Here is a 26,510-nt window from a genome sequence, read left to right as displayed (position 1 = left end):
CTACACTACTCAGGTCTAAGTAGTAATCTCAACATGTAGGTGGACTTGCCACCCCTGCAACGAGAAGCTGAGAGGAAGAATGACTAGTACTCACTAATGCGAAAGACCTATGTGTTTTGGTCCTGTAAAAATGAGAACCGTAGTTCTTACTCATGAGATACATACTTTAGTACAAACCTGAAAGCAAAAGAATGCTTTACAAAAGCCTAAAGGACTAAGGAAACTCACTTTAAAAACTGACTTCAAGAATGAATTCAGCAGAAGTTGACTTTGAACTAACGAACTCACTACTGGAAAAACATAGTAACTGAAAAAACTTTAGGAAAAAATATTAAGCCATACTGAAGAACAGACTTAATGTGCCTTATTTGGTTAGCTAAGAATTTGCTGACCACAGGGCTGTCAGCCCAGAAGAGAGAGACAATGTGTTAGTCAGATGTAGCCCCTCTTTGCAACCTTTGATATAAAATGAGAGAAGTAAGCAAATTAACTTAGCTGAGGCATATTGTTATACTACTTTACTCTCTGGGAGTTAAAAAAGCCTCACTTAAAGCTGCCCAGAGGATTCTTTTCCTGAGAGACAAAGAATTTGACTTTGACCTTGTCTGTGGTGTGGTGTGGCTTACTGCTTCCTTTACTTCTTTTTTGTGTGACGAAGGAGACCTTGGCCAGACCAAGGGCAGAAGCCCAAAAAGTCTCACAGAAAAACAGATAAACTGAACTGATATATGAGTTCTTTTTAAACTAAAATTAAAACTAAATAATGAATGATTCTGAAGATGTTAGTGCCCAAAAAGCTGGACAATTTTACTCAATGGACCCTAAGGGAAATACTACTCAGATTTTCCATTTTTCAGAGTTGAGGGGGAAATTATACTTTATCCAAATAGTACAGCCATATACTTCTCCCAGAAACTCCTTCCATAGGTTACTGCCATTGTATGCTCAGGTGAAACCAACAGAAAAATGTATGAATTGTACATACCAAACACTTTCCAGTTTCAGGATCACAGGTTTCACTATGGTTGTTGCACTGGCATGGCACACAAGGTGCCATCAGAGTGTGAGGTTCTTTGACACGGAGTTCTGTATGTTTTCCCCTGTAGTATCCTGGAGCACAGCTCTATTTTTCAGGGGAGTAAAATAAAAAAAATATCATCACAGCTTTCAGCAGTTACAAACAATTTTAAAAGCTGCTTAAGTAACTTTTTTTATTATCTCACTATTAGACACACAAAAAGGATTCAAGGATTCTGTACCTGACAGGACAATCCAGCATAACCAGCAGGACATCTACATTGCTCTACAAGATGAGCTCTAGCTCTGCCTAGATGCATTTCTTCAAACTTCACTGCAATTTCCATTGAGATATTTGTAATTCTACAAGACATATTCAGAAAAGAGCATGAGCATCTAGAGAAGTCCTAGCACTAAAACTGAGATCCAATCATTTTTGTGCTTCAAGGTCAGGGCTACCATACATAATCTCCCATGTTCCCCTTTTCCCCATGCAAATATCTGAATAAAATCTGAAGATTCTTTACTCATTTATGGGATTTCAGGACCTACAACAAACAAATCAGAAGTACTTCAAAGTAATATAGGTTGATTCCCATTGGTCTGCAAAACTTGACAAACCTACCACGCAGAGTATGTATGTCTGCCATAGAACCGCTAGACAGAAATACATCTGGTTTGTCCCATGGATTTTCGGACAGAACTAACAAGAAGATGTTGAGGGCATGAGAATCAAAAATAATCCCAAATCTGGAATAAGTGTGGCACCACACTTCTTCACAGCTGTGAAAATGTAGATATTGGGTTTTCATTGGATGCATCTCTGCTTGTCTTGTTAGTTTCTGAATGGACGGATGCAATAACCATATCCCATGTCCTCCCTCTCATTAGTAACCTAGTTCTATTCAAAATGGCAGTAAAATGCTACCATTCCAAGGTGAGAATATTTTACTACCACTGCCCAGAGTGCCTAAAGGTACAGGAGAGACCTAGATTGGTACAAACCCAAGAACTCAGGGGACCATGTGTTTCAATTAAAAAAAAAAAAAACAAAAAAAAATTTCAAGACCCATAAAAATAAGATGGAAAAGAAATAATGTAGAAAACATCTAACTATATGACCCATCCTGCAGAACACTGCATCAGCCTGTAAGGCTTCTTTATGGGATTTTTTTATCAAAATAACCAGCAGAGACATTTAGTGTTTCACAGAAGGAATTAAAGAGGGATTCTGCTGCTGTTAAAGGTCATAAATGTTTTCTTATTAGAGAAAGAACAAAAGTCATAAATAGGAAATTGGAAATTTCTCTAATTTGAGTTAAATCTTCACTGTATAGCTCAGTTGGGACTACTTCTAAGCTAAATTACAGTAAATGCAATATAACAAATAAATGCAGAGATTGCTTTACCTGCTTTGCTGTAACCCTTGGCCATAAGCTGCCTTGATGAGGATGTATTCAACATTGCTTAGCACAGACATGAAGTCAGAACGTAAGACAGGCTCATCAGACACAGAGTTAAAATACTTCCAAGAATCCTAGGGAAACATTATACATAGTATTAAAACCATGCGTGTTCAAGCTCACTTCGAGGTAATGCTCTGCTCCTCCTTATGTGTTCTTTCAGAAATGTGGTCACAACTATGTCTAAACTCTAGGAAACAGAAAATCCGAAATCTCACTCCATGTTAGAACAAGACTTGGTTTTAAATAATTTCTCCTCTCCCTCCCTGCACTCAACTTCCATGACCAGTTTCTAGAGGAAAGCAGTCCTGTGTGGCACAGCTTTTTCTGGCTAGATCTGTAGAACCCAGCCAGCCAAAAGACCAGAACATCATAGCACTCATTTTATGTGCAGTTAGAAACAGCCACTGTAACTGTGTCCTGCCTCTTGTCAAGAAGAGAGACTAGACCTCACCTCAGACCCAGTCAGCAGAGAGTCCCAGAGACAAAAGGAGGTCATCATTCTCTCCTCTGAAATTGTCCAGTGGACACTACTGCAACTTACTGCTCCTGCTAGGCTAAGATTCACATTCTGTATGATGCTCCTGTGCTGTGAGTACAACATACAGGCTACAAAATTATGTGACTGCCTGAGAGTGACAATACCCATCTGCCTGTCATTTATCACATCTGAGTCTGTGTTTGAAAAGCTTGCCACAGCAACACCTTCAGCACTTCCAAGAGAGGAAACAATGTCAGAATGTTGTTTGCTGCTACAGCACAATATCCCCAGCTATTTTTTCCCCTAAAATAGATGCATTTTAATCCACGTGCTCTATTTACTCAGTGTATTTGAAATCAGATATGCATTTTTCAAAGTATTTTATTAAATATAAATAAAAGGAGAAAGAAAATATTTCACACCAATGTTTTGGCTTACCTCCTTCATTTCTACTTCCTTGTCAGTTCTTACTCCATTTTCTGGAGAAGGGATGTCTACATAGATGACCAACTTGCTGGTGTGACCTCCTTTCATTAGAATCTGTGGCTCAAAATTTGAGGTTCCAAAGCCATCCAAAGCATAAAAAGCAATGGTATATCTCAGCTTCCCTCCATAGGCCATGAGCTGTTTGGATAAAAAATTATTACTTTTATTTATTCCAAGGTTAGAGCTAGTAGCGGAAAATATTTTAACATCATCAGAAGACTTGAAAACCATCAGTTCTTTGAAGAACTGGCAATAAAACATGAAAATCGACTTAAACTCAGCAGTTTTTGCACCAAGGTTAAATGCATATTTCTAAAAAGCCATCTCAGTTTCTTCTTTTAGGCCCTTTCAAGGCGTGCACTCAATTTTCATTTGATTCCTAAGCAACAGAGATTCCATGATCTATATGCTGAATCTAGCATCAAGGTTGAAAACTCTTTCAGGTTTCTGCAGTAAAATTGACTAAATTGACTACATCACTCTTCTCCCCACCACCCCCTGCCCCCGTTATGATCTCTGAAGAGTAACATGGTAATTAAATATGGGTGTTACCAATTTACAGGATCAAGAAAAATCTCATTAGGAAAGGTAATGTAAACATATTGTTTATGCTTACTATAAATAAGTTCAGTCACTGAATATTTATAATATTATGACCTACAAGAATAGAACTAATGCAGAAAAATGTTATCAAGATAAAGTGGCTGTTGTACAATAACGGAGTGGCTAGTAGAGAATAAAGAAATTATCTACAAAGCATTCTAATTATTTAATGATCTTACCTGGTCCCCCTGAAACTGCTCTGGTAGCCTCCAGTAAAATGTTTCTGTATTTAAGTATTTTCTGACTACAGCAGCATCCAGTAAAACATCAGAAAACTGAGAAAATACTCCTTCCACTGTTCCAGTCAGGTTACTTTGAGCTACTACATGTAGAATAGACTGATCTGGAGTTAAGGTTATCTGCAACACAAACAGCAAAAGATTCATTCAACAAAAATATTCTCTCTCTGTCTAATATACTGTTAATAGTTTTACCTGCTTTGAGATAGTCAGTAGTCCATCTTGCAAGTAATAAATGGCCAAACCAAAAAATTGGGAAATGTGTTTATTTTTTTTTTTTTAAAGCAAAGAGTGAAACTCAAGGTTTCAGAAATAAGACTATGACCACTTACCATTTACTTTCTTTTTTGCTCTGCCATATGCCACTGCCTCCATAAGCTAGCCAATTACATTCAGCCTGATTCATGAAATGTATGCCACCTTACGCACACCAGTATGATACCTAACATGAGGATAACACCAAACTCTGTCTGTATATTTATGTCACTTTACTTACAGGAATTCTCACATGATCTTCTAGTTCTGAACAAAATGTGGACATCCCAAAACAGAAGCATGGAGTACAACCTAGTGCATTGTTAGCAGACAGAGCAAAAGTTCCAGGTTTACACTCACTGCATTGTAGACCAAATACATTTTCCTGAAGGAAATAAAAAAAAAAAAAAGCATAAAAGCACACTCACGTTACTTTGCTAGCTGAATGGTGAAAGATGGCTCTTTTCTGGAAGAAACACTAGGTGTTTTGTAAACTGCATAACAGGAAGTAAATTATTGTATCTATTCTGGTTTACTACAACTTTTAGAAATGACTTTTTGTGATTAGGCATACAATGGGTCTTGATCCTGGTTTCTTAACACACATCGACATCAAATCCCATGAATTCTGTCTGAAAGAGAACAATAGTACTGTGCCACAATAATTTTATGACCATAAACTGGAAATAAAGTTACCTGGCTATGTAAAACAAAACACAGGGAGGTAGGACAGAAAAACTGTCTAGTATTATCACAGGAATTTCTGAGAACAGAAATAACACCACGATGTTGGTAAAGTTGCTATCCTCTTCTGCCAACAACTATGCTGTGTCTGTCCAAAGTGAGGAATATCATCTCACAGTTTTTAACCCCTGCTGACTAATAATAAAACCGGTTTAGCACTGGCATGGAAAATCCTCTAGGGATGATTCAGGTGTACTTGGAAATGTCTCAAAGAAGGGATGCAGACTGCCTTTTGAAGTCCTTTCAGCCCTACACCTTCCATGACTTTTATATAATAAATACTCAGAAAACCCCAATACTGTCCCAAAAAGGTCTGAATGCTTCGGTACCTTGCAGGTACAGATGCCAGTTTCTTCTTCACAACCACAAAGTCCTTCAGTGTCATCACACATCTCTGCTTTGGTTCCACTCAAATCACAGTCACAGGCAACACAGTCCGGGTAGTCCCTGTAGCCTAAGGCACACCTGGAACAGTCTTGTCCTCCAAATTCAACTTTGCACTGGCATTGACCTGTCAGTACATCACACTGGAGACTGGTTGAACCAGTGTTGCTACAGTTGCAGGCCTTAGATGAAAAGAAGAAATGTTCATAAAATAGCAGATCTTTAAAACCAATTTTGTTACAACAGAAACAGCACAGTAAATTTTGAGTGGCCCTTAGAACTCATTGTTTGTCAACAATTACTATACAATAATAAAAGGGAAGAGCTTCCACATAGAAATGGGGTTGTTTGATTTGTATTTGAACAAAGAACTGCATTTCCAGTAAACAGCGTATGGCAAAAACTAAGCTTTGTTGATTCCCAAATCTGGGTTGGGAATCAAAGGAGTTGAAGGAACACGTTCTGGGAAAAAGAAGTCCAAAAGACTTTATTTAAAATACGATGTACTGAGTGCAGCAAGTAAATTAAAATAATGTTATATAAATGTTGGATTAAAGAAATTTGTAAGTACAATAATTCTATAAATATGATAGAAATACTGAGATTCTTTTAAGATTTCAGGAAGCATTAATAGGGTCTACATCTTGCTCAAGCTTCATTCACTATTTGATAAGGAACCAAGAATCTCACTGCATCCGAAGGTGGGAAGCTCAGCGTGCACTGCAGCTCAGTAACAAAGGAATGGAATACTGTTCCCTGGCAGAGCCCACCCTTCATTATGCAATCAGTAATATGAACCTGTTATTACAAATATGCAAAGTGGACGTACTTATGTGATAAAGATAAGTAAGTACTCTAAGGTTACCTGCAGATCACAGTATTGTTTGTTGCATCAAGAAAGTAACTAAAATACCTTAGAGTAATTCATGTTAATTACTGTGATGCTTTAACCAAAAGAAATGCTAAACAACTTAGCAAAAGTGAGCAGTTACATATCTAATTAAACTTGATTATTGGCAAGTGCTCTGGAATCACCCTATGAAGGGAAAAGCACAGGGACCAGCAGAACATTAGGTAAGAATGATAGTAGCTGGTAGTTGGCAAAGCAGTGGCTTAAAGACCAGCTGCCAAGTAAGTTGCTATAAATCACTACGATGGTAAACTCTGAAGATATTATAGGAGTATTTTATCATCCTTCCTCTACAAAATTAAAGAGAGAAAAAAGAAAACAATTTGGCTGATACTTGTACTTGTCAAGTACCTACTGCATATAATGACAGACCTTGTCAAGTTGATTATATTTGTGGTTTCTTCATTGAAATTACCCATTACATTCATGTAATTCTGAGGCTTTTAAAATCTCAACCTTTATAAAATAAAGATTGGCCCAATGCCATATCTGTCAGGAATTCACTGCATGAACCTAATTGCATAAATGGTTGCTACTTGGATCTGCACTGAGTTGGCATTTCACTGCTTAATCATAAATACTAAGCTGAGATAATGGGAGTTACCGTTTTTCCACTCATGAAACATTAACTACCTTATATCATTTTCATTTTAAATGTTCAGGAAAAAAAGCATGCAGTGACATTCAAGATAAGCTAGATTTCATTGTTCTTAAAACCATAATATCATCACTCCTTGATTAGCACAGAAACTATGTTCCTTGCTGCCAATTGATGCTACAAATCTGTTTTAGTATCACTATTTAAGCAATTAAAAGTTAAGAGTACACACTTCAAAACTTTAATATGATCTATGCATCTATCCAGAATAGGCACTCTGATCAATATTTTCAAAGACAGCTTTCTTAGAAGGTTCCTCAATAAACACTTTACAGTCTGATTTTTTTTTTTTTATGTGAGCACATTGCACTAACACTTTGAAACAGAAAATAAAGACTGAGGTTCTCAAGAGTCCAATTCTGACATTAGTATACAGCAAATTGCTTTTAACAGCCATGGCTTTTCAGCCAGCCTACCATACCTTGCAGCCAAGTTTAGGAGAGAGTCCCCAGTGATTTTCTTCACAGTGTTCACATTTTGGTCCCCGAGTGTGAGCGGGACAAATGCATTGGCCAGAATCAGCATTACAGTTGTTCTGAGTATGAGCACAGTCACAGGCTGCAAGAGAAAACAGGACCCAACTATTAACTTTATCCTTGCTTTAGCTACAGAGAAGAAACTCCAAGACCACTGATAGTCTTACTTTTCTTAATTATGCAGTACAGTTTATCCATTCCACTAGGAACTCCTCGCCAACCCTAATCACTGAGAAACAAACTATGTCCACAGTGACATTTCATATTTTTACTGAAAGCCCATTATTGTTTCTTGACATAGCCTATTTGGTGGTTTAAAAAGCAGTGCTGCATTTCCACAGGGGAATCGACAAAGCCAAACAAAATTATTGTGGAGAAGAGTAAATCTGTAGAAAAAAAAAAATCTATTATAAAGGATACAAAACTCATCAGGAGATATGATAAGCCGGTGAAAGGATTAATCTCCCAAATTAGTACTTTTCAAGAATTTCTTAGTGAATAATAGGGATGGATAACTATTGTTATAATAACTAACTGCTGCAGGAAGTGCTTGTCTATTTAAGAAATGTAATACCATTCTTGCTAAAAAGCAGAAGTTCAGAAAAGTGTTTTTATTAATTGTTTTAGTAACATTTACAAAATTTTCGAGACTGAAATGGTTAAAGGTACCTAAGGGATCTTTGATTCTTTGTAAAGACACAGTATATATGTTCCAAAACATAATCCTATCACATAATCTCACTGCAGATTTCATATTACTATGCGGTTTGAGGCATAAAAAAAATGTTTCTGTCAGGTTCGAGAAAAGGTAGGCATTCCTTTAGCTATACTGTGTTGAAAAGGGCATCTTAACATCATAAATTAAGTTTTTAGATGGCATGTTCTCCATTTGGATTAACATTTTCCTCTGTATCATGACTGAAAACGTACACACCCAGGTGATGATGGGAAAATAATGACATCTTGTCAAAGTATAAAATACATTTTTAAGAATTAAATGAAAAAACAAGGTAAAAATCTGTAAGAGTAGTAGCTCTTAACTTTTACAACTGCAGGAAAAAAGTTTCTGTTCTCTCTGAAGGACTGAAGGCTTTTGTAAAAAAAAAAAAAAAAAAAAAAAAAAAAGGAAGAGACAAAGGAGCTATTGAGGATGTAATATTTCTCTCATGCAACCTTTACGACTTATTTCACAGTCACCACCTTTTACAAGGAACCACACAATAAGCCATCAAAGAAACGTTTTGTTCCCTACCTTAATCTAAGTAATAAGAGACCATTCTACAGATTTTTCCATATAGTCATCAAAACAACTGACCAATATATTGCTGAAAGAAATTCCAGACAAACTCTGAAAGGATCATGGATTAGAGCTTACGTGTGCAGCCACCATCCTGGAATGCATGAAAGCCATGAGCACAACGATCACACTTTTCTCCAGCCACTCCTGGTACACAGTGACACTGCCCCTGATGATTGCAGTCCTCAGAGACTGAGCCAAATCGACTGCAGTTGCAAGGAATGCAGCCAAGACCAGTAAGCAGGCCATAATAACCATTCTGTTGGACAGGAAGTAAATACATTTGAGTTATATTTCATGAATTTTTGAAAACAATACAATGTACGCTCTTATTTTCTCTTGTTTACTTTCCCTGCTGTCTGACCTCCATGAATATTGGCCAGCACTGTGTGACTGCTGTGGGAGCACTCCCTGGCCTTATCACTTCACTGTTCCTAGTGCAACTATATATAACTATGCATTTGGGTGAAAAAGTGAACACTGAAATGCTCTCGTGGTCCTCTAATTTCATCAGTGAGACTTTATGTTTTAAAGTCTGAGGTTATTTTAATTTAAAGACTTCCATGAGGTGAGGGTGGGCTGTGCTGATCAGGCACAGATTTCTGTGAATGTGAATGAAAGATCAGAACAGAGCAGGTCAGTGACCTGTGGTACATGTGGATTGAAAAAGCATTCGGCTGGGCTGGCACAAAGGCAGTAACTGGGCACAGATTTCCTGCTCTGGTCTCTGAGGCAATTGTACACTTAGCAAAGGCTGGAAACTGCTGTTTTGTATCACCAGTGAATATCTACTTGTTCTTATAACAGGCCTGTCTTTTAGCTGAATCCCTTTTTGGCGTTCAGCCATGACATATTTATTATCACCAACCACATTCTTCAGATATTCCCACTCCATTCTGCAGAAGCACAGCGCTGAGATCCCTTCAGGTCTGTTAGCAGTGTTCCGTTTGTTTTTTTGGTAAGTCAACATGACTGCATGCTGTCAGTGAGCACAGCACAAGCCTGAACAGCCCTAGTCAGAAGGGTGCTGAGTCAACTATATAGCTTCACATCTGCACAGAGCACAGGCAGAGCAATTTGCAACCACAAAAGCCTGTGCAGACAAATCTTTGGTCTCAGCTCCAGCAACGGGTTCCCTCTCCTCTGAATATATTTGTTGCTATTCCCTGTATCTGCTCTAATCAATATCTGTAGATAAACAAGAAGACCAAGATACAAGAAAACGAGGATATTAGGAACAGGCAAGTATTTGCTTACCAAGCACTTATCACATCTTTCTCCAATCACATTTGTTTTGCAGTGACAGAAGCCTGTCTCATGATGACAAGTACTTGAAAGGGAACCATTCACATGGCACGCACAGGCTTATGTTTAGACAAAAAGAAACCAAATTAAAGAAAAATTATTAATGTCTATCTATATGCATTCATTATTATACAGAATTCCAAATTTGGTATATAATGTGTGTTTCACCTGTTTATATCCCATAGATGTTAATATACTACAGTAATACCTGTACTACACATTTGGGCTAAAAGATAAAAACCCCACCTCTGTGAATAGATACATTTGAGAAGTTTGTTTCTTCCAGCCCTATATGCAACATTCAGAAGTAAGAAATGTCTACAGCAGGTCACTGGAGGGACAGTCTTAAGCAAGCCAGTAAGTTTCAGGAAATGTCAGACCCCATCATAATACATCCCTTCCTCAGGCTAACCCAAATCCACAGTTTTCAACCTGCACTTGCCAACTCACAACTTGAAGGTTAACTCTTTCAGCAAAGGTGCATATCTCCCTATCCATTCTGCTACATTTTTGTGTTCTTTAAATTTAGTTAGTAATAATAATAGCTTACCACGACAGCTTTTCTCATTCACTGCATCCCCGTAATACCCATCGGCACACTTTTCACAGTGGTGACCTGCTGTATTCCCCAGACATTTCAGGCATTGTCCTGTGAAGGTATCACAGTGGCCATCTTCTTGAGGGTTTACATTGCCGTTGCATTCACAAGGAACACACGATTCTCCAGGCATGAGTGGATTTCCATAGTAACCATTAGCACACCTGCACCAGAGATGAAAAACTTTATCAGATGAAAAATATGGTCATGTCAAACACTTCCCCCCCCCAAGGGACTATTTCTTATTAAATTTTTATCTAAAGTGTCTCTATTACAAGCAATGATAAAATGTGAAGGAAAACTTTATTAGGAATGTTCTGTACATGTGGTATGAACAATTCAAGGCAGGTAGGATGATGAACAGTTAGTGATGGCAATGATGCCTTTTACCCAAAGCTAGGGTACATACCTTTCACACTGAGAACCAGTATAGCCTGGAAGACATTTGTCACAGACAATTCCACCTCCTTCACTCAGCTGGCAAGTAGGACTGAAACTATCAACAATGTTTATGGCAGTCAGTATCAATACACAGAACCACAAGACATCTACCAACATTCAATATCCACCCCTCAAGTCTATGTTCCTATCTATATAACCATGTAATTGCAATTTTTTTCTAGATTAACATCAATGCATTAAACATCACAAAAGGTCAAAACAAAGTTATTTTCAAAAACTCTTCTTGACGTTTTTTTTCTTTTAAAGGAAAGGAAGATTTTAAAACTTCATCAAAACCTGGCCAAATCTGTCCAATTTCTGTACCAAGCTCCCCTTTCTCACATGCAACACTTCTGTCCTTCTGTTGTTTTCTGAAACAACATGAAAGATAACGGTGATTTTGCTGCCAGGTTCAAGGATAGGTTGAAGTATTACTTTCAACCTTCACAATACACATTGCACCAGTGTTAAGGCTGTCTTAGCTTAGTCTATAGATTTGCCTGCATGGAAAAACAGTGTTTCTATGGGATACACTGAAATGAAGAGGGAGAAAAAAAGTCTCTCTCTCTCTTCTTCAGACTTCACGACATTTTTTCTTTATCTCACTTTCTGATTTTGCTGAAGATGCAAAAGAAAATCTCACTTAAGCAACTTACTTGTTTGCAGCAGAACTCAGAGGGCATGCACAGGGCTGGCAGTCCTCAGAAGTTCCTTGGGATGGACTTCCATAAAAGCCAGGCAAGCACTGATCACAGAAAGGTCCTGTCGTGTTGTGTTGACAAGCCTGTTAGACATGGAAAAAAAATCTTTTCCTATTTACTCCTGATGGTTTTTGAGCCCTTGAGGGATCCCTGCAGGAGTCTGCATGCAGTATAACATTCAAGGAGACAGCCATGAAGAACAGAATAGAACTTTGAAAACAATTGGGGTTTTTTTTCTGAGGTGTAACAACAAATCCTAACTGTTCCTTTCCTACATTTTAGAATGTACTTTACACCACAAAACCAGCCACATTACTTATACACAAACTTAAATATATTTTGCATATCACACAAATTTGCAGTAACAAACTTCTTATATATTTTTTACTGGTGTTACTGTGACCTTTAAATTTCAGAAGAGATCTGAGAGCTAAATTCTCTCTTCAGAAAGTAACGTGTAATTTCCACTGCTGTCAGTCATGGAAGATGCACATATCTCCAAAATGAGATATTCACCCAAAAAACTGCTTAATTTTGTTCCTTTCAGGAAAAGTTTTATTGTCACCTGCTGCAAGCAAAGTTAAGATACTTATCAGCCAGCATATGGTGAAATTTTCATTTTAGTTCTGATTATTACCCACTTGAAATGATAAACTGAAACAAACCCTATACTGGAGAACACTTTAATGGAGCCCCCGGAACATATTCTGAAGTAAACAACAAAAAGCAAGAAAAATAAAAACTTGGTACCCATAGCTAGAATTTTACATACACTGTAAACTTGCCTCCCACAGCCAAAATGCTCTTCTAATTCCTAAATAGGTGCTTAAAACACAAACACTTTGAAGAGTGACTTACAAAGCAAACACCATGAATATCACACTCAGTTGCATGCCCATTGCATTTGCAGGGTTGACAAATACCGCCAAAGAGTATTCCATCCACACGGTAGTACCCAGGGAGACAAGACTGAAAAGAAATGAGGGGAAAAAAGCAGTAGCTTTATATATGTTAAAAGTACACATCAAAACACTTTCAAAGAGCCCACTTCCGACCACCCACCATCTGACTCATTCACATTGTGGTAACTGAATGCTCTTTCAACTCTATTGATGTCACTGCAGCTCTTTTCTGGTGGTTGTTTTTTACTTGCACTGGATAAAGAGGATAAGAATTAACTCCATGAAATTCTGATTCAGCCTTTTGTCCCCTGGAGGCACATAAGTTAAGTTTTGTGCAGTTTTTGTGAAGCTCTTTATTATGGGACAATAAAAAACAGATGTTCTACCTCCTCTACAGAATCATTAACGATGCTATGGCACAAGGCTTCATACTGAAATTATCTGTCAAAATAATTCCTGCAATTCTGCAGATGGTGCTCTGCCTCCCTAATCTTCTATTCACAGATACACAAGACACCACCTTGTGCGACATATTTGACCCTTGTGGAATCTTCTGAAGGCTAGCATTCCTCCCTGCTAAGATTCCTTATTGCCTCCATAAACCTAATGACATAAGACAGAAATAAACTGTACACGATTCAGATCCAGGAAAAGTGCTACTAATGAGTAAGGTAAGTTCAAAGCATCTTCACAGAGCTTTTACAGATGCTCCCTCTGCAACACTGATGTTCTAAAGTGTATCATCATCGTTTAGTACCCCTAAATAGAATTCAAGAAGTAAGTTTAAAATCCCATTTAGTGTATTTGGAAGCAAATATCTACAGCATTGTGTACAGTACAGTAGACAACATTTCACCACAGAACATATACTTTTATGGAAGTATAATTAAAGGCAGCCTGCCTTTAAAACCTAGATCCTTTCAGACACCAGATAATTTTGCATACATAAAACACTTTAAGAAGTTACCTCACAGGATATTCCTGTGTAACCTTGAGGACATTCACAGAATTCCACATCTGGTGCTGAAGAAAGATCTATAACATTTGCACTTGCAGTATCCAGGGTCACAGAGCCCAGCCTAGGATCAAGCATGAAAACATCACATCATTTGTTTCCCCAAACTTGATTTTGAACAGGGTAGTTTGCTTCTTGGGGAGTAACACTGCTGAGTGCTGCTCCCTGACAGTGACAGCTAAGGAACAGGCACAAATCTGCTGTAAAAAGACCATGGTCATAGCGTTCTCACTGCATTTGCAATTGTGGGAGTAGATGTGCCCTCTTCCTGTTGTCATTATTGTTACTACCATTGTCTCTTCTCCTGGAAAGAGGTTTAAACAAAATCTTCCCCCTCCATCACAGTATTAGAGGTATATCAATGGGGCAGCCTTCTACTGCTGTCCTGAAACAAGACAGCTTTACTGCACCATGTCTAAAATAGACACATATCGCAGGTAGGTTAAGTAGTGAGGAATGGCACCAGTTCATTTCTGCAGCACACAACAGAACAAAGCAAAACCTCTTACTACAAATAATGGCACTCTGCAGCAGAGACAATCTTCTTAGCCACTAGTAAAATGGTTTAAATAAAAGTTTACAAACATTCCAGAAAGATGAACACACTATCCCTAAATGGACATAAATATTACCACTCCTCAAGGGCACAAAAGGGCCAAAGCAAATCTGGTATCAAGTCCAATGTTATTGACATTAAATGCTACCAAATTAGGGAATAAGGAAGAAAGGCTGGAACTGATTCCCTTGAGAGCTGTAAGATTTTATTCCTGTATATCTTGGAGAACAGGTAGAAGAGACCTGTAAGGTCTGATGCAGATACTGCTAATGCTGACTTGAGACTATGGAATGACCAGTTAATTAATTTCAGCCCTATTTTCCTATTAAGCACTCCCTTAGAGATGAGTGTCAGCAACATCTACAAACAGACATTAAAAGAAATTTACTGGCAGGTTTTCAATAGTCAGTGATGGATTAACTTGCCACATACCAAAATAAGCATACTGTTGAGAGTTTCAGAGGTATTTCCCTCTAACAAAGCAGCCATTGTAATAAGGCTTTTATGCAGTATTCCTTTAAAGCAGAAAACAATGTTTCTGCTATCAGATATCTTTAAAACAATCAAATGCCCTTTTCCACACATTCCACATGAATGTATTTTGGGGACAAGACCAATCTTGAGAAAACTCAAGAAAAAACATGTGGGTTTTTTTCCAGAAATTATTAATGTAAAACTTTAGGTATACTGACACTATGAATAGTGTTTCATATGCACATAAATAACAGAAGTATATAGATTAACTTGAATATTTTCTCTCCCTCACCTGTACACGGCTTTTTTGGCAATGTTGTAGTTGGCCCTGATCAGAAGATGGGTCACATTTACCAGAACAGTCATCAGCCTTTCCCGGTCTATAGCTTTCTTTGTATTGAAGTCTATGAAATTCTCCGCTACAAATCTCACTGCATTAGAGTACTCCTCATATGGCTGTAATGACAAGCCCGCTGCTCTTGTACTCAGAATCTGCCCATTACCCTGAAATTGAAAGGCAGAGAAAACATCTTCCATATTTGCATGCAAATTTTATTAAGCAATTACATTTAGTGCCAGATATACATCCAGCTAACACAGAAAAGCAGCAAACAAATTAGATTTCTTGTACTAGAAAAAAATAAGTAAGAAGCTTGCATTTTCCATGGCTTCAGGAAGAATACAATCCCATTCTCTTTTGATTCAGAGACTTCAGAAAAACTTGCTTTTCTTTTGGAAAAAAAATTAAACTTAAAAAATCAAAACAAAATCTCTACAAAACAGAATATATTTTCTCCTTTGTTCGGTTGCTAAGTATGTATTACAAAACAATGCTTTTTTGGAGGTGCCTAGATTCAACATAGAGCCTTACTTTCTAACTGCAACATAAATCTAGAAAAGTAAGCAATCAGCCAGAACACTCAACTGTTTCATAAATATAAGTCCTTCCAGCTTATCATAGTTTCTTTTGTAAACAGAGCTTTGTACATTTGGTACTGAATACCTCACCTGTTTACACATAGGTTAAAATGTAGGTATTTATCATTTAAAACTAGTATTGTATACCTACAATTTCAGATAAATGGATCAGAAATCAGAGAAATGAGTAATAAAGAAATCTTGGTAATGACTTTTAAGAAGGTCTTAAAATTGACAATACTACTACTATAGAAATATTCTTTTCTTTTTTTTTAACCCCTTCATAGATTCCTAATAATGTCTGAATAGGAACAAGCTAGAAAAAAATCCACCTGAATGATGACATCCACACTAGATACTATATCACTGTCCACACTCTCCATTGGAATATCATAAGATACCGTATACTTCAAGTCTCCACCAAAAGCTGTGAGCTGAAACAACAAAAAGCAAAGTCTTAGCAACACAATAACCTCCAACCAACACAAATAAGTGACATGGGACAGTACAATGTCCAAATTACAGGAATACATGCCTTACAAATGCCACTTTCCAGGGAAAATTTAATATGCCGTGTGTATCAGCACAGGGACAAGCACTGGCTTGTTGCTCTGCAGGTGGGGAAAGCTAGCTGAAGGCTCTAGAGATGAGGTAAGTGCCCTCATTCAGTGAAACACCTACAGGACCTTTCAACAAATAGCAGAGGTTTACACTACTGTCCTAGCCAAGGGACACAGCATATTGGAGTTATTCACATTCCATATTCCACCTTTCAGGCTCCTTAGCCCCACAACTGCTGCTGACTACTTCAAAGTTAGTTAAAGAGCAGTAACAACAGTTAGACCTACATTAAATGCATAAGAGATCAGTGAGCATTGTCCTGTGTAAAACTGCTCTTTAATGTTACGCTTCTGACACTTGTTTTCATTTACTATGTCACCATACTAAGAAATGGGGCTGCATGGACAAAGAGACTGGACAGAAAATAATTAAAGAAGTGAGGTTGCAAGGTCCCCTCTATTCAGCACCGGTAAGGCCACAGCTGGAGTTCCAAGTCCAGTTCTGGGCTTCCCAGTACACGAGAGAGAAGGATATCCTGGAAAGAGCCCAGTAAAGGGTCACTAAGATGATTAAGGGCCTGGAACATCTTTCATATGAGGAAAGACTGAGAGTACCAGGACTGTCCAGCCTAGGTAAGGCTCAGGAGGATCTCATCAATACATATAAATATCTGAAGGGAGGGTGCAAAGAGGATTGAACCAGGCTCTTTTTAGCAGCGCCCAGGGACAGGACAAGAGGCAATGGGCACAAACTGAAACACAGGAGGTTCCCTCTGAACATCAGGAAACACTTTTTTTATTGTGAGAGTGACCAAGCACTGGCACAGATTGCCCAGGAAGGTTGTGGAGCCTCCAACCTTAACGATACTCAGAAGCAGCTCTCTGGACATGCTGCTGGGCAACCTGCTCTAGGTGACACTGCTTGAGCAGTGAGGTTGGGCAAGATGACCTTGAGGTCCCTTCCAACCTCAGCCATTCTGCGATTCTGTTGCAAAAAATAGGAGATCCAGAGCTTTAGGTAGTAACCAGGGCAAAAATTAAAGACTAGATGGTTGGAAACTAATAAATGTGAAATGGGAGATGGCCAAGAGCCAGGTAAGATAAATTTCATGGTCCTGTCTACTGTATTGGACAAGATGTGAAGGGTGTAAGCTTTGGAATAGGAGCTAAGAGCATGGGGAATGTCAGCTTGTAAGTTAGTAACAGTCAGGAGAAAAAAAACAGAGATTATATTGTGTCAAAGATAGGCAGAGAAGGAAGTAGGGAGATGAATGAGCTCAAAGAGCAAGAAGAGGGTACACTGGGAATATCTGGCCAGGAATACTATGATGTGAAGAGCAGAGATAAATTGAGAAGTCTGGTAATATTGAGGTTTATGTGTAATTTTTAATTACAGAAACTATACATTTAGAGCAATATGTTACGATTAAAATAGAGAAACTATGAAGGAGTTTTGACTCTAGCTGAGAACTTACTTTATTTCCTAGATATGTCTCAGGTGCTGACCAGTAATAAGCATGTTTCAGTACTTTCACAGCCTCAGTGTTGTTAATACTTATTTGACGGGGTCCATCAAATTGGCTTTGCTGAGGTTGCACACTCCTTGCATTATACAGATCAGTAACAAGCCATCCAGTCATGTCTGATATCTGCAAGAAAGAAGAGTAATATTAATGGAGTCAGGCTTTGTGTCACTGAGAAAGCAGTCACTAAACTTAACCCCTCCTTAAATATTCAAACTGATGAATATATGACACTTCCATTAGCCCAATCTGACATCCAATACATGCTAATATGCCGCATCAGACTAGGATTGCCTCTACCTCCCTATTAGATAGGAACAAAAATATAACAAGCATGATTTTCATTGTCCCAATAAATTAGCATTATACCTATGTAGTTCCCCAAGATAGAATTACAGAACTTCAAGGGCTTTGAGGTCTATCATCCCCATTTGTAGATAGGGCTCAGCTGGATGGAAGTTAAATCCAGAGTCCCAGATGAGGGAGCAAGATTAGAGAACTTTATTCTTCTCACTGAAAGAGTTTTATACAAGCATCTTAGAATTTCAGTCAATTAAATGTCTTTTTCTTTCTTTTTACTGGCACACAAAACAGGGGACTAAATTGTGACCAGCTCTGCAAAGATATGGAAGGAATCTGGTGGAAAAATAGTGTCCTCAAAGCCCCCTAACCTCAAGAAATGTCTATTCAGAAGACAGTGACACTGTTTTCTAAGAAAGAGAATGGCAATATTGCCAGAGGTTACTCTAGCCTTGCTCAATAGGTATGAGAGCAAGGAAATAGGTTTGGGTTCATCCCTCCAATACGCAAAGAAACTTTAACAGTACAAGGTCAGAAGAAAATCCATTTTTCCAGTGCATTATCTCAGCCTCCACTACCCAATGCATCTGGTATTGCTGTAAGCCAGTGGGGCCAAAGCCTGCACTGGGATGACACGCTGACTACATCAGAACTGCCGAATGACACTGAAAATCCATTTCTCTGTAAGGAGACACATGCCAGAATTTGGAGTTAACTTGGGTGCATGTCAAAGAGAAATATAGTACATTTTGCAGCTGCCTAAGGACATAATATTAGGTCATGGACAGAACATATAAATACCTCACTGATTGGCCATGTTAGGCTGCCACAGACATCAGAAACCCCAAAGCAGAAACACTCTGTGCAGCCCTGAGGATTTCTTTCTTGCAAGTTGTAGAATCCTGGTTTACAGAGATCACAGTTTTCACCTTCTACATTTTCCTGTCAATGGCACATAACATTTGTTTCGCATCAGCATTATTATGGTAACAAATACAGTGGATTAGATGGGATTTAGGCATAACAGCATTCAGAAGGTTATAAAAGAAAACAGATTTCAGCACAGCAGGATTACTGAATAAGACTCGGAGCTTAAAACTAAAACTGATTGAAAAAATTCATCAGAATTTGCCAGTTCATCAAAATCTAAACATGTCTTTGCAGAGAAATTTCAGCACATGGGCAGGGTCTGAAAAGCTTCTGCCAACTTGCCAGTCCACTTCTCTCGTAGCTTGAGTTTGTAGATTGCTCTGGAGAAAAGTTGCCATGTTTACTGAATCCAGATAGTCCATATACAGCATAGCTCACCTTTAAGGCTAGGCTCCTAGAGCTACCACAGCCAGTGTCAAGACAACAGTTCCTCAACCATGTATTAATATTTACACTGTGATCCCCATGACTGCTGCCACCTCTTCCTGGAGGAACACCATATACAATTACCCTAGCTGGCAGCTCTGCCTCCTAATATGCTCTGGCTAAGGTCCAGAAACTCCTACTCCAAAGGTGCTCCACTCCTTTAACTCCTATTACTGGCCTGCTGCCTCTTTACTGTGCAAATTGGGTAGTTCAGAGCATACTGCTACATACCTCTTTCAATGCAGAATTTACAGGGCGGAGGGGTGGGAGGGTGGGGGTGGGCAAGAAGGTAAAATCCAAAACAGTGTAGTTATTTATTCAAAAAGTTTAGACAGTTGCTGCTGACAAGCAAACCAGTAGACAAAATATGTTGTAAATGCCCACGAAGCTGTGTAAATAGTAGTTCTCAGTGGGTATTTACAATAGAATAGAATCCCTTTGGTTGGAAAAGACCTTTAAGATCATCAAGTCCAACCATTAACCTAACCCTGCCATCCCACCACTAAACCATGTCCCTAAGCACCTCATCTATCCTTTTAAATACCTCCAGGGATGGGGACTCAACCACCTCCCTGGGCAGCCCATTCCAGAGCCTGACAACCCTTTCGTGAAGAAGTTTTTTCTGATGTCTAACCTAAACCTGCCCTGGCACAACTTCAAACCATTCCTCCTCGTCCTAGCATCTGTTACCAGGGAGAAGAGGCCAACCCCCACCTGGCTACAGCCTCCTTTCAGGCAGTTGTAGAGGGTGATCAGGTCTCCCCTCAGCCTCCTCTTCTCCAGGCTAAACGACTCCAGTTCCCTCAGCTGCTCCTCGTAAGACTTTTGCTCCAGACCCCTCACCAGCTTTGTGGCTCTCCTCTGGACATGTTCCAGCAATGCAACATCTTTCTTGTAGTGAGGGGCCCAAAACTGAACACAGTATTCAAGGTGCAGCCTCACCAGCACCAAGTACAGGGACACAATCACTTCCCTGCTCCTGCTGGCCACACTGTTCCTGATACAAGCCAGGATGCCATTGGCCTTCTTGGCCACCAAGGAAGATAGAGAACATTTCCCGCTTCCAGGAACAAGTTTCTGATCATGTCCTAGCTTAGTCTCAGGACAAGACCTGGACACACATGACTCCCCTGTCTCAACCTCTGGCTTCCACTATGGGAAAACTCCACTACAAAGGCGAAGAGAACTTTTTAGAGCACCCCACAAAGTTCCCTGATACATATGGGTAGGAAACCAGGACTGCAGGGCACACAGTGATGTATACCACTCTTGCTATTTTGCGGAGGCCTGTATGAGCTCTGCATTATACTTTGAAATGCAAAGGCTGTGGACCAAATTCTGCTTTCAGAAGCAGTTACCAGGGTAACTTGAATTCAGCCAAAAGAATCATACCAGATTCCAGACTTACATGAGATTTAGTTCCATGGAGCAAATTTCAGGCTTACCAGAGAACTCTGAGACCTTTGGTGGCAACACTATCAAATGTGTCTTATTCTAGAACAGTGTTTGGCATGTCAAGTTTACATAAGACCTCTCTAAACCGGTAGGTTATGTACTTTTGTAAGCGAAGTACAACTGGGTTTGCAAACCTTTTGCATATCTATGATCCCCAGCTCTGATTCAAAGGCTGAGGATGTCTGCTTTCTATTTGTTAATAACCAAACTTGGCAAAAAATCTCAGGCAAAGGGCCGTCTGAGATAATGAGATTTTTAAATCTTGGATTTTTACAGAAATAGTATTTGTATGTTCTTTTCAGCTTTTTTATTTCTCAGTCTTCAGGATGCACTTGGATCACACATTTCACTTTGTCTCTGTAACATTATTAGACAGAAATTATTATTTATTTCTTCATGAAAAACAAAAATCTTACCCAATGACTAGACCTCAAGAGCTGTGTTTCACAGAAGATCAAATATTAAATTCAGAGTATAAAAAGGAAAAGCTTGCACTACTGTGTTCACAGAGACTGCATAGGCTTAGAAATCCTGTCTCCTTCATTTGATATTTGGGGCACACAGCTTTTCTCCTTTCACCTCTATAGGTGGGCTGCTGGTTGGTGAGACTGTCAGTGACCTGGCCTAAAAATTTTTTATGCCAGGCTCATGCACAAATCAGCACCGAAAGAGGAGAGTTTCTTGTCCAGTTTATACCAAAATTTTCACCAGTTAGCTGCATCGGCTGATATAGTGTTACTCTACCTCAAAATCAGACAAAATGATTGTATCCATCTCCTTTTTCTTAATTGGAGCTATTTCTTTTTTCCAGAGTCTGGTTATTTATATGTTTGATATTTTGGATCAGATAAATTATGCAAAAAGACTGAGAAGTTTCAGAAAAACTGTCAAACAAACCACGTTTTTCTTGGCTCCTGTTCACTGTCATACTTGGCAACAAATACATAAACTACGAGCTAACATTTGGTTCCGAAAATTAAGTGTAGCTTCTTTAAATATTGACACACAGTTTTGTAATAAAGTTCAGCAGAATCCACAGCTGCAAGATATTTCGAGGAGTTTGGTTATTTATTGAAAAATAAAAGCAGGCTATAAAAAATGCTCTCATTTTTAACATTTTTTATGGTTTATATTTTGTAATCAAATAATTAAATCACATTTCATACATATATCTAATGTAAGTGTTCCAATAGTTCTTTCCAATTGCATGCTGTTTCTTCACACAGAGCAGATGTTATAGACACATCCTTTCTTTATAAGAAATGAGTCACTTTGAAGAGAAATATCAGCTCATCCCTAAAACCAAACCCAGCTAGGCATACTGTCATTCCCTCTGTAATTCTCCCTCACATTTACATGTGCAGTTGTTATTCGATTTTAATGTCAGTCTGGCCCATTGTTACAGAAATGGTGTATCGATAACATACAGAACAATTCAACATAAAATACCATATTTCTTCAGTACAGACAATAGTTAGTCATTTTAAGTTCTAGGTTGTCAGGTGTACAGTTACACCAGGTTACTTCCTGTAAAAGAAGTGATCTCTCCAGTTAATGAAGTAGTTTCCCTTATTAAAAAGGAGTTTACAAATCAATCCACAGATTCGATTTTAAACAAAAATGACAGTTTAATACTCACTTTGCAAAGACAAGGTTCTGTGCATGGATCTTCATTAATGCTACCAATCAAGCTGCAGTTACAATGCACGCAGTTTGGATAGCCCCGATACCCAAATGCACAACGATCACATTTTTCACCTGTGTAACCTTCTCTGCATTGACACTGACCTGGCCAAGTCCCTTGAAAAGCAAAAATACAGAAACAAATAAATAAAAGCAGGCAGTATGCTGAATTCAAGATGTCTCAGAGGGTGCAAGTAATTTAACATTCCTTTTTTATTACACTCCGCGTTATATTCCACACAGATACTTGGCATAATGTCAGTCTCACCATCTATTTTTCATGTTTAGAGTACCAGATGCACAGAAACTGCAGCAACTGGATTTTGTAACAGCTCTAACAGCATTCGTAAACAACAGCGTTAGAACTCAATCCTTCACATTGTTTTTACATAGTCAGAGCCCGCCATCCCCACACCAGAACACATTCAGGCACCTGACATACCTTAAAATCCTTAAGGTATGTTATGCCTCACCTCTCCTTCCTAAATATTTACCATCGCTTTGAAGCGGTACCTACCTGGCAGCCATTCACAAATAGAGTGTTCCCTCAGACTTCAATGTCCAGAAACACAGCCAGATTTTAAGTTTAGAGAAAAGGTGTTTCCCGCTGCCTTACCATGCTGTGAGTCAGAATGATGCTCATCTTTAACACAATCAGAACTCAGAGCGCCAAATGGGTCGCAGCCACATGGATAGCAGGGGTGATCCTCATAAGGAGAAACCTACGAAACAAACCTTCTCTATCAAATTACCAAATTAATAACCAGGAAAAGTGAAGTTACATCTGTTTCTTGTCTGGTATCACCCGAACTAATATGAATGAAGACTGGAAAAGCTAATATGCAGTAATAGATCAAGGGACTAGTTTAAATTTAGCAAACAGAAGATCAAGGGATTGCAGCCTAGAAAAAAACTTAAATGAGGGAACAAAATGTGGTCTTCAATAGCACAGACAAAGGTATAGTAACTGCTAATAGCTGGAAGCTGAAGCCCAACACATTCAGCCTAAATAGACTTTTTTTTAATGTAACAGTAATTAACCACTTGTGATGGTTTGCCAAAGATTACGCAAATGTTTAAGACAAGAATGGATGTTTTCTGCAAAGATATACTGGTTCAAAGAGGAAGGAAATGAAAGAAATCCTTGGCTCTGTGTTCAATGGGAGGACAGATTATCTACTCATGAGGATTCATTCTGACTTCATGATCTATATATCTTTGAAATATAAGGCAATGCAATTTATATAGCAAGGATTTTATTTTCTTTCAGGGAAAATTTTCCTTTGAGGTGCTTCAGATGTAAAGCAAATTAGTAATAACCTCTAGATAAACATTTATTGGCTACAAGTTGATTGAAGACTTTTCTTCAATGCTTCTTACAGCAAGTAAGAATGCTTCTTACAATCTCCATCCCAGTTTACTTCTTGGGATGAGCTGCACCTGCTGTCTAACCATACTCCTACAGACTCACCCTTGCTCTCTGCACCAGTTTGTGCTGGATTACTAAAGCATGGGTTTTCTAAAATATGTATGAACCTGCCAAAGCAGTACCTTCAGTATGTCTTATTATACAGAGGCCTCTAACACTGCAGGAAGCTCGTGTGTTTAATTGTTAGTCACATCTGAACAAATTTTTTTGTGGACTTTAGGTCAGTTTTTCAGAGAGTGACACTTGTCAATAAACTGTAAAGTCAACAGGCACAGAGAGCCTGTTCTACAGGCTACAGAGAGTTACGTTCTACAATAATCATATCAAGAAGAAGAAGAAGAAGAAGAGTTTTTGTTGCAACATCTCAAGAGACAAAGAGTCTAATCTTAGAACCATGTAATGGTCCTTTTTAACACTGGTTTAATAGGCTGATATAGGATGGTACACAATATTGGCACTTCTGAAGACACTGAAACTTCGATACTGTCACTTTTTAGACCTTTATCCACAAGAGAAATGGATTTCCTATCAGAACATTTATATTACCACACTAGGACTTCGAGTTTTATCTTTACTTATTCTTTGCTTCTCCAACTGCTTGGCCCAACCTCCCAAACAACTGGACAAGCATTTTGTTTTTCTCTGAAAGTTTTGATAGTGTGTCATCTATAAAAAAACCTCTATGTTTTTTAGCTATTCTGCAACTGATAAATAGATATATATTAATTACAATGAGCTGAAATACACATCATCATAATGTGTTGTAATTCACCAAAACATTAAATGGTATTTTCCAAATCTTACTTTGTGTGGTCTAAAATATCCATCAGCACACATTTCACAATTGATCCCAGTAGTATGTTGAGTACAGTTTAAACACACGCCACCTCCTATATACTGGCCATGAATATCCATACTCCTTTTCTGATCTGCAATACTCTGATTGTAATAACAGTCTTCTGCTTTGTTATGACAGTTGCACTCTGAGAATGAATGGAAAAGAAATATTTTTTTTTATTTACATTGTATAACAGTTCCTATTATAATCGTGACATTTTTCAAAGTGGAAAATGTAAGTAGAAGAGCATATCAATTCATCTCAAAAGTGTGCTTTTTTCCCCTCTTTAACCATGGTGTATGCTTGATACACTATATTTCTCAGCAAGTAAGCACATTTCAAAACCACTTTCACCACTTTAATAGCACCATTTCTAACAGTATTCTGCAGAGCTCACCGAGACAATCCTGTCAGGACTGATGTTGATAGTGATGTGTGCTATTACCAATAGTTATTCTTCCATTTTCTGTCCTCTGCATTACAGAAGAAATCTGCCTAACTCTTCTCTGATTTGTATTATAGACAAAAGTCTGAGAAGTAAACAATGCCAGTACACAAGTATAAATTTAAAGTTAGAGGATGCTTCAGTCCAGTTGGTCATAAACACCTACTTTCCAAAGACTGACATTAAGACTTGTGTGAAGACTTCAACTAAAAAGACTACATTTCCATTTGCAACTGTAAATTTTCTCTAATAGGTTCTTCACTGTCTGCAGCTTGTGCTATGCATTAGCAATGTGAAGAGAGAAAATGCACTAACTAGCCCTAGCAACACATTCAGCTGTACTGGCACAGCTTAAATCAATCTAACAGAAAATGTGAAACGTAGTTGGCCAATAAGGAGTTTCTTTCAAAACATTTGTTATTAGAACAAAGCTGTTTAGCTGACAAAATTTATGATCAATGTAAGAAATTTGCATTTCGAGTAGCTAACAAAATGATTGACGCAGATCTGCTAGCTTTTACAGGAATATAATAAATCCCCAAGTCTCTTTTTCAAAGAGACTCTGAAAGCTTTACTATGTGACAACTCCACTAGCCAGGAAGTCATATTGGATAGAATATTTAAAATTATCTTAACAATTATGAGTAAAAGGAGGTCCTTTGAACAATCCCATTAAGACAGTTAATAGTCTGTGGATTTTTCTTAGGAATTAGTATAGATCTGTACGAAAAGCAACCTCAAACAAGAACATAATAAGCCTTTATGAAAATATTTAAAACTCTGAGCATACTTACTCTCACATTTGTTCCCAGCAGAAATGGTTCCTGGTCTCCACGGTTTCTGGTGGTAGCCTGGACAGCACTTGTTACAGCTCTCTCCACATGTGTTATGTTCACACTGGCACTGCAATTTCTAAGAATAAAAAAATGGCTTTCTTGAAATATTTTTTTCATAGATAATTTAACTAATGTTGCCAAAAGTCTGACTAGCATCAGACT

General features: G+C 38.3%; 1 protein-coding gene across 1 annotated transcript in view; it reads right to left on the bottom strand.

Moving 5' to 3' along the window:
• The window catches only part of LAMA1 (laminin subunit alpha 1), a 90,080-nt gene that overhangs the window by 38,505 nt on the left and 25,065 nt on the right, over nt 1-26,510 (bottom strand). The window contains 23 exon segments of the mRNA XM_035895931.1: nt 986-1,123; nt 1,260-1,380; nt 2,427-2,554; nt 3,400-3,585; nt 4,230-4,409; nt 4,786-4,929; nt 5,618-5,854; nt 7,662-7,798; nt 9,092-9,272; nt 10,271-10,377; nt 10,869-11,080; nt 11,326-11,412; nt 12,014-12,141; nt 12,917-13,027; nt 13,928-14,039; nt 15,298-15,509; nt 16,256-16,357; nt 17,959-18,132; nt 19,108-19,248; nt 22,757-22,917; nt 23,417-23,522; nt 25,034-25,212; nt 26,307-26,424. Of these exon segments, the coding sequence (XP_035751824.1) occupies nt 986-1,123; nt 1,260-1,380; nt 2,427-2,554; nt 3,400-3,585; nt 4,230-4,409; nt 4,786-4,929; nt 5,618-5,854; nt 7,662-7,798; nt 9,092-9,272; nt 10,271-10,377; nt 10,869-11,080; nt 11,326-11,412; nt 12,014-12,141; nt 12,917-13,027; nt 13,928-14,039; nt 15,298-15,509; nt 16,256-16,357; nt 17,959-18,132; nt 19,108-19,248; nt 22,757-22,917; nt 23,417-23,522; nt 25,034-25,212; nt 26,307-26,424 (3,402 nt within the window).

The sequence above is a fragment of the Egretta garzetta genome, unplaced genomic scaffold (genome assembly GCF_000687185.1).
Source record: "Egretta garzetta isolate BGI_Z169 unplaced genomic scaffold, ASM68718v1 scaffold160, whole genome shotgun sequence".
Classification (NCBI taxonomy): Eukaryota; Metazoa; Chordata; class Aves; order Pelecaniformes; family Ardeidae; genus Egretta; species Egretta garzetta.
This window is presented reverse-complemented; position numbering and strand designations above follow the sequence as displayed.